Source organism: Xiphophorus couchianus, chromosome 7 (assembly GCF_001444195.1).
Source record: "Xiphophorus couchianus chromosome 7, X_couchianus-1.0, whole genome shotgun sequence".
NCBI lineage: Eukaryota > Metazoa > Chordata > Actinopteri > Cyprinodontiformes > Poeciliidae > Xiphophorus > Xiphophorus couchianus.
The window spans coordinates 20,629,265-20,645,087 of NC_040234.1; the positions used below are offsets into that span (position 1 = coordinate 20,629,265).

The window sequence follows — 15,823 nt, forward strand, 5'->3', positions numbered from 1 at the left end:
CCAGCATCATTTTAATACTGCTTAAGAGCCTTAAATGAGATCCGGCTTCAAACCGTGAATGATATTTCTTCAGTTGCTCATGGATTAACGTAAACTATATTTCTCTCTTGACAGGCATGGGGTGAAGAGAGAAGGTAAAAGGCTTTCAGGTTTTACACGTTTTTTATCCATTTACAGTGAAGACATCCTTTTAGGAAAAGCTCTATAACTGCAAAATGTCAAACAGCATTTGCTAATGTTATTTGCATTTTGTGGACTAATTGCATTTGGTTGCATTTAGATTACGGTTTAGTTTTAGATGCCTCAATTTAACATTCTGACTAAGAAGCATACATTAAAACATTTCTTAGCGCATGCAGTGACAGTAATTTACATACACTCGTCGTTGGCATGAATGCCATATCAATTCGGGGCTTTTAATGATGCAGTAGAAATGTTCTTTTTCCAAGATGGATGAATTATAAAACATTCAATTATAATTGGCTGCACAAGTTTTAATTCAATGCTAGTTTTATCCTATTTATACATGGTCTAAATTAAGCATACATGCTCAAATATTTACATAGACCCCCAAGAATCTTTGGATAAATGTTCCTTAGGAATTTGGAAAGAAACCATTCTATATTTAGCCATCAATAAGACTCTGTGTTAATTATGACTGTTTGACCACTGTTTTGTCAATTAGCTGGTTTCCTGACATGGATCTGGCTTTTAAGCAGAGTCAATAGATTTTCAATAAGTTGCCGGTTCCAAACGCAAACCATCTGCTATGTGCTTGGGACACTGTCTTTTTGTGCACGATTCACTTTTACCTCAGTGGTATAGATTTTTAAGAGTAACCCAGGAGCCATAAATATTTGTCTGTTACAAACTGGAAGATGGTAAATCACCAGAAAGACTGTCCATAGATGTGTGAGTACAACACCTTTGAGATGAAGCTCTGAGTTTACCCAGCTGAATAAAGTAAATGCCTTCTGAAGAAAGATTTTATGGTTGGACCAGATAAACATGGAACTATTTGAGCAAAATGACAAAAAACATGTTTGAAGGAGTGATGATGAAGTTCCTAAACCTAAAAATACTGTAGCTGTGGAGCATGGTGGAGGCAGCATGATACTGTGCACCTTGAAATTCTTTATTTTCAGCCAAAAGCTTAGACTCAATTCAGCATTCTAACTCATCAACAATCCACAAGGCACATGAGAACTGGTTTGGGCCCAGATAGAGCCAGCTAACATTTAGCTTCTAAGTGTTATCAAAATCGCTTATGTGTTATCTTTCATATCTAGGGGTAACAGAAGAGTTTTAGAGTTAGATGCAGTTGCCTTAATGAGGTTGTTAGAAATAAGTTTTGTTTTCATTATTCATGATGATGGTGATCATCTCTTGTTTTTGATAAATCTGAATCATTAGGGTTCCACTTTTCTAAATTTAGCAGAAAACCAAACACTGCTGATACATCCCACCTGAGGCCATTTAGTTTTGTGTGATCAAAGATTACAGGAGTAATGTGTTTTTTTTTAGCAGACAGATAAATAATGATAAATACAGAGTGGAACAGGTGTGCTGCTGCAGTGTTACTGATGCTTTCACAGCTCCTTTGTGACTCAGTTTACCTCGACATAAAGAATGGGGAAGATGCCAATCTTGTCTCCCAGCATGCCTTCTGCCCAGTTCTCATCTACGCGTCTGATTACTGTCAGAACCTCGTCCTGGAGGGAAAGGAAAAGAGTGATAGCATATAGACATACAAACATGCACACTGAATACTGGGAACGCACCATGATTGAACCAACAATATATGTTTCAGAATATGTCTCATCTGGTCTGACTTTTACAAATGATTAATTATACAAAAATTAATGTATTAGAAATTCAACATTTGCATTAAAAGTTAGAAAAAAAGTCACGTTAAAGCAATAGATGTTTTTTTCATGTCAAATTTTCTTTTCATTCTTATATCTATGTGATGGAACCAGATGATGTTTTATTATGTGCTATCTCCTGGGCTATAACTTTTTTTTGGTTTTGGCATGTAAAAGGAGGTGGTTGTATCAGTAGATCATCTTCAATTAAATAATATGCAATTAAAATTTCAGGCAATCAAAAATTTTAACACAACTATTGATGGTGTGAATTAATGTCAAAATTAATTTTGAAGAATAACTGTTTTTTTCCAGAGTAGAATAATTTTGTGCTAAATTGTAGTGTTCTTTCCTGAAGTCTGGCTTTCTGGCATAGGTTGGCAGAAAAGATGGTGACAGATGAATTCACACTTAACCCTTTTACCCAGTAGAATATACCCACAGTATGACTGACATTTAACAATGCTCAAACAAGCCTTCACTGTTTTCCTCACAGCCAGTGGAAAATGTCCAGCGATGGTGATTTTCTTTCAAAGCAAACAGAAATTTTGTTGGATTTGAAGCAGAAGAGAAAGTCCTAAAAAATGGTCATGGTCTAAAAAAAAGATGGACTTCTGAACAAAGGAATGTAAGGAGGCCTTCAACTCACTTTCCATTTTAAAGAAGATACTCATGAAATTTGCTTTGCATTTCTTCGGATGGCTGCACAATGCTGCAGTTGGTAGCACTGTTGCCTAGCAGCGAGAAGATCCTGCACTTGAATCCTGACCTATAGTCTTTATCCATGAAGTTTGCATGTTCTCCATGCATGTGTGGGTTCTTTCTGGGTATTCTGGGTTCCTCTCATCACCTAAAAACATGACTGCTGGGTGTACTGGGCTCAATAAATTGCCCTTAGATACGAGAGTGCAATCTGTTCTGTGAGTCTCTGTATTGACGCATGATGAACTAACAGACTGCCCAGTGATTGCTGGAGATAGTCAGCAGCCCTTTAACAACTCTGCAGGGATATGTGGGTAAAATGTGAAAATGGAAAAATTTAGTGTTGTGCTGTTTAGAAGGAAGTCCCAGTCATGAATGTGCTTTGTTGTTTAATGTGTTTACCAACTCTAGAACAAATATATGCTTCGATTATAGACGCATCATCCAAGTGCAAATTAGCTTAAAGTCATAAACTGATTACCAAACATTCACCTTCAGGAATTTCTAGCAGAAAGCATAATTTAGAGTTTTGTCAGCACATTGTTTGGATCTTGAACCATCATGAAGCCACCAAAGAGTTTGACTGTTAGTACTAAAAGTGTAGTGGGGTGCACAATTTCCACAATGCACCACTTTTTGCCAGTTCACAGAAAATTTACCCAAAAGTCTTGAATATAATTATAATATGCATAAAGAGCAGGTGACTCCTCATTCAGTATTTTCTCCTTCTTTTTCAAAGCATTTCAAACAATAAGAGGTATTTATTCACAAATCTAACACAGATCAACACTCCTGCCAGCTAAGACAATGACACATATTGTTTTTATCAAGTCGAGATATCAATCACTTCTTTTGTACACAGTGTGGAAACTGTGTAGGATCTCAACCTGTAAGGTTTTGATTATCTTCCCTTTACGCTTACTTAATCTCAGGAATAGATTACATTCATTGTTTCCCAACACACGCCCACATAGTGCTGCTTTCTCTCCTAACGTCAAGGCCTTGGTAAGGCCATTACAGGATGGCAGTGATAATGCTGTTAAATGGCTGTATATTAGTCATTCTGAGTAATTACCTCTCACACTGAGAAAACAATATCACACTCAATGGTTCTGCATGACAACACAAATATAGCACACCATGTGTCTCTGAGTGAGTTTATGGGCTTAATGTAATATTCAGTCATGAACTTGTTGATTATCTTAACCCTAAAATGAGAAATGGTGTGAACTATTGATGGCTCATTGTTATCACTTAATCTAGATAGGAATTGTCTCAATTCAACTGCAAAGGAGTCAATAAATGCTATAATTTATTAACCTGTTTCTTCTCATCAATCTCTAAAATGTGAAAAACAGAGAGCACAAAGCTTGTTCACAGAGCAGGAATAAAGTAAGCTTTGAGGATCACATCAGAATTCGTTTAATGTTATACTTTTCAAGAACCTTAATTTAACATGATACTATTAAAGGACTGCACATCTTACCAAGCCCTTTTTTGATTTTATTTTATTCCTTCTCAAGATTTACTTTCCCAATGTCAGATTTGTTGGATAACTTTGACGGAATAAATGTCACATTATGTTTGGAGGGAAAAAAGCAAAAATAACAATATAAACATCTGAAAGCCACTAATCACTGTTTGACTGAATTTTCCTTGACACAATTTCAATAAAAAACTGTTTTTTGCAGCTTCAATCTAAATAAGAAATGCTAAAAATGTATAAGAAAGAGTCAAAATTCACTAAATTATATACAGTAGTTATAAAACATCACAAGGCTTTCTACGCAGGAACCCACGACGGTATTAGAAAACGATACAATCTGATCCTACTGCAAATAATATTCTAAATGACACCATCTATAAATTATCTATCTAAATTTAACGTTTTTACTTAAAAGAACTTTATACTGCCAGAAAATAATGAATGAGAATAAAAGGATTCATTTTGTGGGTGTGGTAAAAATATAATGTGAATAAATTAAGTAAGAACCCTTATTCTAATCTTGTCCATTTGAACCAACACATTCATTTCAACTAGTCTAAAGGCGTCCTTTGGAATGTGTGTTTCAGATGTGCAATTTTAAGGTAGTGCACATAGCCTTATTTTTCAAATAATATAATATATAATATTATTATACAGTCCTAAGTAACATTATTTATTCCAGTGAATAGACAAAAAATTTGGACAGGCCAAACGATTTTTCCGTATTTTTAAGCCTTATTATGAGGCTGGTACAGTTTTGGCATGTAAACATAAACTATTTAAATATGAGCACAGAGTAAATCAGCTGCCAGAATCTCCCTCCAAAACATCAAAGTCTGTCTTAAAATCAGCTTCAGCCAAATCCTTTTGGAGCGTGGCGAAGAGCAGCTGCCTCCTTAGTGATTTTTCCTTCACATATCAAACACTTCACGGCAAACGTATCACTGCAAAATTCTGTTCAATACTAGTTACAATAATATTGAAACTTATTAAAACTTTGACAAAAATATATTTTTTTATAATTAAGCAACTCTAACAGATTATTAAACAGAGTTTTGAGGTATAGATGGACTCTGAAGGACATGCAGAGATCTGCTTCAGGTGGCACAGTCTTTCAAAAGGACAACTATTAGTTGTGCACTTCTTATTTCTGTTCGCATTTTGTGACACACAACATGAGGGGAACAGCAAACATGTGTAAAAAGATCCTCGGGTCAGAAAAAAAAAACAAAGCAGAATTTCCTGGCCTACATAGAGGCTATAAAGCCTGTATATGAGTAACCCTACACATCACCCTGAACATACCATATCCACAATAAAACAAAGTAATTACAACATAATGCATAGCATGGAATGTCTCTCTTTAATAAGAGCAGGAAAGCACAGTAGATGATGGGTTGGTTTGAGCTAAAAATGGGCCATTACTTATAGAGGTAGTATTATGTGTTTTCCAGACACTTAGTGCCATTTTATGGCACAATCAAGTAACTGTGTTACCTCAAGTTGTTATAAAAATGCTATATATATATCAAGCATGACTTAAACAAAATTTTAATCTGGAATTTGACACCTTGAAATTGAGTATTTTGCAAAGAACAAAAGCCAAATGTGTCAGTTCGACATGCTATGGGGATGAGGACTCACCACAAAATATTTTAAGCTGCAACTGCAGCAAAAGGCAGTTAACAAAATACTGTCTCAGCGGAGCTAAATACAAATCCGAACTACACTTCAAAGACTTGTATTTGTAGAAAGAAATTAGAGGTGTCTAAATGCATACAACGTTGTGGCTTTAGTGTGACACAATCTGGGAAAGTTCAAGATCTATGTATAAATTTACAAGGTTGTTTTACACTTTAATAATCTACAGTGTATGAATTGCAATTGCTAGCCAGGAAATCGGGTTCTTTCACTCTGAAGAGGCTTCTGAAACACAAGAGTCATATCTAATAAATTATTCATCAAACAAACAATCAACCAGCCTAGTTAAACTCTGCAGGTAAATGTTTGCTTCTATAATCTTGCACATCATTCCCTAAAATGTCCTCTTTGATTTATCAATCTAAGCCACATATATTCATCTGGTTGTCTTATGAGATACCATCGCCCTACAGGTGGATGTGTCAAGTGTGCATATGTGCATATGTGTGTTACCTTGCTAAAGGCCAGGCAGTCTTTATCCTGGTCTTTGTCTTTGACCTCAAAGTCGTACAAAGCTTTGCCCTGAGGTGGAGTTTGACTCAGGGGACGCAGCAGTTGGATGTAGCTAGCTGGCAAGAAGCCATGGCAACCATTAAGCTCCCCGTGGTACCAGTTGTCATCCACCTTGCGCCGCAGGATGATAATATCACCCTTGGAAAACTGTAAGTCGCCTGGTTCCTTGCCTTCATATGAATAGAGTGCTTTACCGCAAGGCAGTGCTGGGATATTCTGTAAAATATAAACACATAAACATACTTTTGATTCAAACAACCTCTTGAACAGACATCAAAACCAGACAGTAAATGTGTTTTTACTACTTTAGTGTATTGATGGCCAACATGTTGCTTCATAGCATTAAAATTGTTTTGTAGTGGCCTGGAGACAGATTGAAATCCAAACTTTTCAGGTTAGTGTGTGAAGTTGATTTGTTTAGAAAAATCACTTAAAGGAAAAAAAAACACATTTTAGTATCAGAACACCTATGAATCTGTACATTATGACACAAACAAAATAGCCTATTTAATCCTGCATTCTAAAACAGAAGCGCTTTCATTCAAGGATGAGGACATCGTGTCTTTACTAACACAATCTTGTAGCCAATCATGGCCTGTTTTCTTTTAAATGGGAGCAACAGAAAAATGATAAGGAGAGAACATTTGCTACAAAGATAAGCTACGCAGGAAATGGAAATGAGCTACATGGAAGTAAACAGGTGAACAGGTCGGATTTCTCCGCTGGAAATACCTTCTGTCCCCGGATTATTTTACATCTTGAATCTTTAAGCCAAGAGAAGAGAAGAAGGCAGTCCACATTGATTTCACAGCTACTACAGTTCGCCCGAGTGAGGAGTGACCAGCCAGATTACCAAGGTGACTGCTGGTGTTGTGAACATAATATTTATCTGGTTAGAAAATATGTGCTTTTACAAAAGTCTCAACTTGTTATATGTTGCCTATAAATGCAAAATATCTGATGTTGTTTGTGGACCACTTTAAAAAGCTAATCACAAAGCTCTCGCTGCTCCTTCCATGTGTTTATTCATAAAAAATTATTTGCAGAAGCGACTCATTTTCCTTTTGTCCGATCATAGACGAATAGGACATCTGACTACAGACACCATCTGACTATTTAAACCATTCTTTCAATGACTATATGTGTAGCATTGACATAAAGGAACTCTTTAAAACAAAACATGTTATGAAAAAAAGTAAATGTAGGTAGTTTAAAGAAATAGAGAGGTATGAGAGACAGTGGGCTTTTTTTCATACAGTTTTGAAAAGACTTTGATACATTTCCATATAATGCTCATGATTGACAAACTTTCTTATATTGTTGCCTTTTCTGTAAATCTGTTTTTATCATTTCTATGTATTGATAAGTACAGCATACTACGTTATCTCCTGAGGAGATGAAAGTTCAACCACTTCAGCTATCATTATTTAATTTCTATTACGTAAGTACAGTAATGGGACGGGACCATTATAGCAGTCAAGAGGAGCACTGCAAATCTGGACAGCAGGGAAGCGGGGGAGGCGGGGGGGTCCTGTCAGACGATCAGTTTCCAAAAGCACACACACACATACAAAAAAAAAATCATATACCGGGTCAGTGCGACCCCGCCAGACCAAGCAAAGAGTAAAAAAAGAAATTGTGGGGTCTAAATGACCCCATCTCTTAAGACTGTAGGAAGGTTGAGCAATCAAATAGCACCATAGATCACACCATATTATTTATTAGACAAAGATGAAGCCAAACTAAATATATTCTCCAAAAGTATTCCCTATAACCAGGGATACATAGAAAATGCATAAATATTTTGACACCTATATCACTATAGTGCAGCTAAACCTCCACAAGTAAATCATGATTATGTGGAGAAAAGTAAAACCTGCAAGTCTGCAAGTCACTGCATGGTACTCCTGGTGACAGCTGTCTGAAGAAATAGGAGTTCTGACACCTATACAAATCAGACTAACAATGATGTTCTGGAGCCAGAACAAAAAAAAAACATGAATGTAACAGTTTCAAATTAATAGTGTTATGAATTACAGTGTCTAGTCATTAATCACTGTGATGAATAGCAGACAGACAAGAGTCATAGCAGAAAACTTTTATATCCCTCATTAGGGCATCAATTTGTTAGAACTCCATTCTATTGCTCCCTGACAACTCCTTTCCAAACACCCCTTCCCACACTAGATATTGTTCTATACCTTTTAACTCTATGAATTCAAATTCTAGACGCAGACGTTGCCTTCACTACATTTCTCTTGATTTCCTATTGCTTTCTGCATTGACAGCCACGTTCTCTGTTCCAAGGCTTACGTCATCGATGTTTGACAGCCTAGCCCTCATCATTGATGCTTTCACACTTTATTTTTGTATGAGTTTGAGCGATTGAAATTAATATAATTGAAACTAAAAAGTTGGAAAAATATTCCCGTTTTAAATCTTGAGGTTGCGTATTGTGACCAGTTTTCAACCTGAAAGGGGTTGCTTTTTAGTGCTTCTGTCTGACATAGTTATTAATTAAGAGCGCCAGGTGACAGGTGTGCCTTTGACATAAAAGTGTTGCTTAAAGCAGCGCTGGGCCCATTTTGATAGCTCTGCAGATAATTAAAAGCTTAGATGTCTGTAATTAGTGCCATTGGTTAGACATCATGAGTGGTAATTACCTGTCACAAAGGCTGTAATGTGATTTATTAGATTTGAGATTTTGGGTCTTTGCATCACTTTAAAACTGAGAATATACAGTTTACATATAGATGACCCTTTCATCTGTAAATTAGACCAAAAAAAACGACAAAAAGCCTGGAAGCAAACAGGTTTGGGGGAACTGATAACAGTGGCAAATGCAATGTGTTTTAAAGTGTTGGCCCTGGAGACTAATTTGTAGAGCATGGATAGTTGGATATTCCCCTCAGTAGCGAGTGAGATATGACTGGTTATTAAAATGTTTGCCAGGTAATTGCTGCTCCCACCTTGGGCCAAACATAGTAATTTTGAAAATGCCAAAGCTGGGTGAAGCATGACTCTCTGGAGTTTCATCAAAATGGGGTCTGCGGTGTGTCACTTATCACATGTCCTGGACTGACAAGTACCGCTCCATTTATCCCCCCACCCTAACAGATATCTGACATTATAAATAAGAAAAATGTCCACAAAGTGAATTTGAGTTGAAATTCTACTCATCCAATGAACACTAAAATCACTATCTGTGTAACAGTTGTCAAATGGCTCAATAATGTCACACTGGAATCAGGATCTGCACAAGTTTATTCCTATAATACACAATGTGGGACACACTCAACCAGCAGGTACACACACAGTCAGATCCCAGCAGCGCAGTTAGGCAGCTTCGCCTTTTTATATATACTGCTCAGAAAAATAAAGGGAACACTTTAAGTGTTAAACACCTGTTTAAGTGTTCCCTTTATTTTTTGAGCAATGTACATACTGTATATTGACAACAAATGGAATAAAGGACAAATAAAATTGTGTACAATATATTTTCTTAAATCAGCATTAAGAAAATATATTAATGCAAAATAATAATAAAAAACAAAAATATTATACAAAACTCAAAGTTCCTGCTTTATGTAAAAGAATGCAAAAAGGACCTATTCTAAAAACACATTCCTTAAATTAAAAGATATAGAACCACAACATGTAACTGTGTATTCAGCACATACCTATAAGACACAGTGTGGGACACACTCAACCAGCGTGTATGGCATACAGTATGCTTCTGCCGGGCTGCTACAGTTACGTCACAGAATGTGCCAAGTGTAACACCAATAACCATCCTCCCAGTACAATAGTTAGGAACCAAACGTAAGAGACATAACCTAATTCAACAACAAGGTGTTTTGAGAAGGTTGATTGTAATCAACTATGAAAAAATAAATAAATACAAAAATAAAATTAACTCAGCTACATCTGCAGATCCAATTTATATACAAAAGAAACTAAACAAAGCGCTGAGTATTACAGAAAAAAAATAAAACGTTAAAATACTTAACGTATTTTTCCAAATAGCTCAACAAGTCTGGTGCTATTCAAGCATTACAACCTTGGGTAAATACACAACAATAATCATAAAAATGAATATATGATTGTCTGTCCTCTGTGTCTCCATGTTGCATTGTGATGGCCTGGCCCTCTTAATTCCCAGATTATAAAAGAATTTCAAGGAATATTTTCAACCGTCGTCTTCCAGCTGTCTTTCGGCTAACTGACTGTGGCTCAGTGGGTAAAGTATTATCTTGTAATCAGAAGTTGGTCTATCCTTTTCTCTTTATCTTAAGTGCAAGAAGAATATTTTGATAGAAATTGAATTTGTTTATGTTTCAGAATTAGAATCTGTTCAATGGGCAAATCCCAGGTATGATGTATGATGTTGTACTATAAACACAACAGAACGAAATAATTTGTATATGTGCCTTGTGATTAATTACAACAGACACTAAAAGATACCGACCATGCTTAGCTAGAATTGGCTGCCTAACTGTCTGTATCTCATTTTGTGGATCAAGCACATCAGATTTATGTGAGATCTAGCTCAGTTGAGGCTAAAATACCGTGACAGCAGCCATTGGACAAATGTTGTTTGTTTTCTGGCTAATAGAACAACTGGTGAGCATTAAACTGGCCTTCCTGAAACAAACAGCTTTGAAATTATAAGCTTGCTTTTGTGTACATCTGTGCAAAATCTTGGTGCTATTTTCTAAAAAAAAAAAAAAAAACATGTTAAGTTTGTGTGGCAAGTCTGCTGTTGTCTCTGCTCAACATATGTGACACAGAAAGAAGGGGAATCACGAGAAAAGTAATAAATTAATTAACAACACATGAGTTCACTAGTTGGAATTTAGAATTTTCCATCAAAAGGGGAAGAAGTCACACTAACTTTCTACCATTATTCTCCACAATAGAAGAGGCTGTTTGTTGTTTGAAGCTGAGATAAAAGCTATAGAAACAGTGACATAAAGAACCTCATCACAATACAACTCACTCACCACCACAAACATCCAGACTAAAACCACACGGCTGAGCACAGACTCTATATATCCAACATGTTCTTAAAGGCAACTAGTGCAGAAAGGTAGGTTATCTTAAACAAGATTCGGGTAAACAAACAGTGCAACAAAAAGGACAAGAAAATCAATTTATCTTCTCTCAGAGAGAATAAATACAACACACATGATGTACACACGCACCCACGCCCGCACACGCCCACGCACATACAGTACACGCTTCCTCATTTCATAGACGTATACATGTCGATACTCCCTTGATGCTGCGCTGAAGAGAACAACCTGAGGATTCAATGCCTGAATGACATCAGTGTTGACGCAATGAGAGGAAATAGTCAAAAAAAAAAAAAAAAGAAAGAACACAGATTCATAATGCTTTTATGTTACCAACACCGACTATAATATGTCTGTCGCATGAGAACGGCACACACTGCACCACAAAATCTAAAGAATTAGCTATGTATGTCCAAGAACCAAGAACTTATCTTTCTGCACATTAGTTCCCAACTTCAACTGCTTTGCTTGTAATTTAAGGCTGTCAAAAACATTTTGATGTCTGTAGCCATTCTCGGTTGATAAGTCTCACTGTCAATGCCAACCTGTCCAAAATGTTCACACTGAAATAATTTGAAGGCCCTATATAGTCCCTTCAAGTTCTTCCAAAAAAGAAAAAAAAGAAGAAAAAAAAACATTTCTGTAGAGATATCTCTTTGTGTACAAGGGCTTTCATGTTGTCACAAGAAAGAGATGTTCTAGAGCTGTGAAGTGCTGTGAGCAGGCGCTGCTCCATCTGTGCCTACGCACGGTGCATTTAGGTACATTAGATCTACGACACCTGTGTTTGGGAAGAGTTATGACAAGCATGCACAAAAAACTAGACATTATGCAAAGTAAACGCGATAAGACCAAAAATGTGCAAAAAAAGTAATATTATTAATAGGGAATGTGCCTACTTTGTAGGTTCAAGTGAGTAATTATTGGTTTAAAATACAGTTAATAAACATTTGTTCTGTAAACCTGTACTTATTAATACATGCAAAGTGTTATCTGTAAACCAAGCTTTCACACCCTTTAAAAAGTGCTTGGCTGGGTAATAATAGTTTGTTCACATGGAAAGAATGTATGACTTCAAAGATTTCAAAGGCAAAAACCATGCGGCATGTGACTGGATGGTTTGGTTTGTACTGGGGATGAAATCATCCAATGTTTTGTCATAGCTATTGGTACAAGGTGCCGGGCCGATCACAGCATTTTTGTCCTAATAACTTGCCAGCAGAATGACAACCTCCGTTTATGGGAATTTTGTTGTCTTGTGGCAGTGGAGGGAATTAAGGAAGATTAGCCCCGGTTTTGTGGTTTCAGAAATTTTAACTCTGCTTACTTTGCTAACTATTAATTCAAAGTTCTAAATTGGTTGTAAATTTCAGATGTTAGGTTTTATGTTTGCACATATGCACAGTTTTGTGTGCATTTATACCTTTTGCCTCTATTTTGTCTTTTCACCATTCTTTTCCCTCCTCCTTCTGTTAATTTTATGTCTCTTTGTTCTGTCTTTATTTCTGCTCCCCTAGCTAACAAAGTGGGGTGGTAGAGGCTCCTCCAGGGTCTCACCAGGGAACCTCTCTGTTTGTTGCTTGGCGCTGGGAGAAAGGAGGTTGCAGTGTTCTCTCTCGGCTGTGGGGATCATCTAAAACTACAGGAAGGCTGCTGGGTTTTTTCTCTCAGAGCCTGAAGCAGAAGAGTTGCACTGCATGTATTAGTTCTAGATTTTGAAACCAGAAAAACCCAACCTGAGTTTAAAGAATGTTTTGGCTATCTAGCATGCGGTAATATCATTGTTATTCTTATGACGGCCTTACTCGGAATGGCAAAGATTGCAAAAACGTCTAGCTGTAGCTTCTAGCAGTCTGCAACATTTTAATAAGCGAACTGTCTGGAACTATAAATTTAACACCTTTTAACTTGTTGTAGTGCCTGCAAATAAAATGTATATTTGATTCATAAATATTGCAGAAACTGATTGTGTAATACTCTATGAATTGTATGATGTATGTTTAATCTACTGTAATCAGATTGGAAGTCTGATTACCATATGAGTCAATTTGGAATTCAGTATCTTACCTAAAGACAGTCTGACACTGTTAGCTTGTCTATTTTTACATTTCAAAAACATGGTCATTCTTTTAAGTTTAAAATCATTTACAAGGGTACCTCTAAAAGCTAACAAACCACAGACAACAATTTTAGTTCAATGGCACACGTCTATTACCGTTAAATATTATCCAGCGACATCCTGAATCTGACAGACTTACTGCAGTTGTCGAGGTGTTTTTGTATTTTTCAGTATTGGTATGAGGTGCCGAGGTGTAGGAGGTGTATTTTTATTGTAAATTGACTTCTGTGGCCATAAGGTGCAGTAATTATGGCAGTTTAGCAAAGAAAGCAAAACCTTGAATTTCTGTAATGTAAAGCATTTATAATTTTCTCATTTATATTGGAGTGCATTTACTGAAACTTTATTCTTTTCACTAAAATCAACATTGGTTTTTGACAAGAATTTTATGGCAGTTTTATGTTTTGCATGTCATAATTTTTACAGAACCACACAAAAACTATTGAACATCCAAAGTGTAGTATATTTTAATGTTTGAGCTTTCACAGTGCTGTTGGTGTGTTTTGTACTGTAACCTTTGAAGATCAACAATCCTGTTTTTTTTTTCTTATGTGAAGATCTTTTCCATCTCCTCTAACTCCTTTGTGCTACATGCTGCCTGACTGTTAGAGCTGAACCATACTGGTGTATTTCTTAGTGTCTCTGCAGTGCTATAAAAGTCATTTGGCACATAAAGTGTATTGTATAAATAGGTTTAATCATTTTCTAAGTCTAGGAAGCATTTTTAACTCTGCCTTTACTGCTCAACAGAGAACATAAAACATTTAAACAAGCATCTTGACTTCTGTCATCGCCAAGAGGTAATTATCTGAATTGTGAGCATAAAAACAGTGTTGTGATAGTTTTAAAATGTTAAAATGTTAGTTTTGAGTTTTGAGTAGACCACGAAGGACATTTGAGTAAGAAAGCTTACATCTAATAATAAAAGATTAATAACATTTCATGTAGATCTCCAGTTCAATCAGCTGGAGATCAGAATGGGCTCTGATTGAGGAATCAGCAGGTGAAGCATTAAATATCAGATTTTGGTTTTTTTTTTCACTTTTTTGACTTCATAGAAAAGTGGAATTTTCTATGAGCCAAATAAAGTCTGATCGGTGCATCCATAATTTTACGTGCATACACTTAAACAAAATAAAATAACAATAGAGTGCTTGGACTTTGTAGAAGAGCTTCATTAGCATGAGTTTCTGATTAATGTTACTGCTTCAAGCCCAAAACTTTATGGTAATTTATTCTTCAATTTACAGCATGGAAACTCAGAAAGACTAAAATTATGAACAAAGAAGTACTGCAAAAATATAAAAGCTAAAAGGTACTTGTTCTGATTTCAAATATGTATCTCTGTCTTATTCTTTATATTTTATATATGGACATTAAGAACTGGGTAGAGAAGACAAACCTTGAAATCACTAGTGAAGCTTGTTGTGAGAGAAGAATGCCACCTTCCTGCAACACTGACACAATTATAATAGAAAAATATTTAATAATTTCTAAGTTGTCACTCATTTCATGCGTGGAAAAAACCAGAACAGTGTGATGTTAAAAGCCATGGCATAATTCCTGGATTTGAGGCCTTACACCTTTTAGGTGTGAAGATTTTTTTTTTCCCTTCACAGCATTATCATTAGTCAAAGCTCTCACACACAAACACACTTCTTCTATCCATTACATAAATCAATGAACAGTAATTACTGCACCGTAGGGGTAGGAGAGTGTTCTCTGTGTGAGAGCTGCCCTTAGGGATATAATATAAATGCAAGTATCCCTCCATCACCAACTGCTGAGAGGCCCATCTGTCAAGTCTCTCGGTGTGTCTTCTGTAGCCATAAGGTGCAAAGAGGTGACTGGTCCAACATGGGACCAACTGCCTCATTCAGCCAGGTCCCTGTTGGACAAAACAGATACAAGTGTATTCATAGCAGCTCAACATGTGGAACAATTGGTGTGCTTTTCATTTTTTGAAAACAAATTAATAACTGAATTTTGTTCCATTTCTATAATTAAAAAAACAGTCAAATGCAATAAATAAAATAATGGTAACATCGTTTCCTTATATATATATATATATATATATATATATATTTTTTTTTTTTTTTTTTTCTGGACTATGAACAAAAATAATTACATTTTAAATGCTACACATTAGGAACCCAAAGTTCTATGAGCAAAATTGTGGTTGCTGTATAGTTTATGTAAACTAAGAGTGCATTCACTCAAGTTCCAGTTTCTTGCCTAAAATGTTTGATTGGTTTGGGGAGGTGTGAATGCACAATCGAACTCTGATGTGGACCAAAAAGAGCAAACTGTGGTCTCCGAAGAATACCTTAGTGAAGGGCATTCTCGGGAAAATACAACCAAA

At 36.1% G+C, this 15,823-nt stretch overlaps 1 protein-coding gene across 1 annotated transcript in view; it reads right to left on the reverse strand.

Annotated features, from left to right (window-relative positions):
* The window catches only part of LOC114148366 (E3 ubiquitin-protein ligase SH3RF3-like), a 105,553-nt gene that overhangs the window by 31,973 nt on the left and 57,757 nt on the right, over nt 1-15,823 (reverse strand). Inside the window, 2 exon segments of the mRNA XM_028023597.1 lie at nt 1,617-1,712; nt 6,208-6,483. Coding sequence (XP_027879398.1) covers nt 1,617-1,712; nt 6,208-6,483 — 372 coding nt within the window.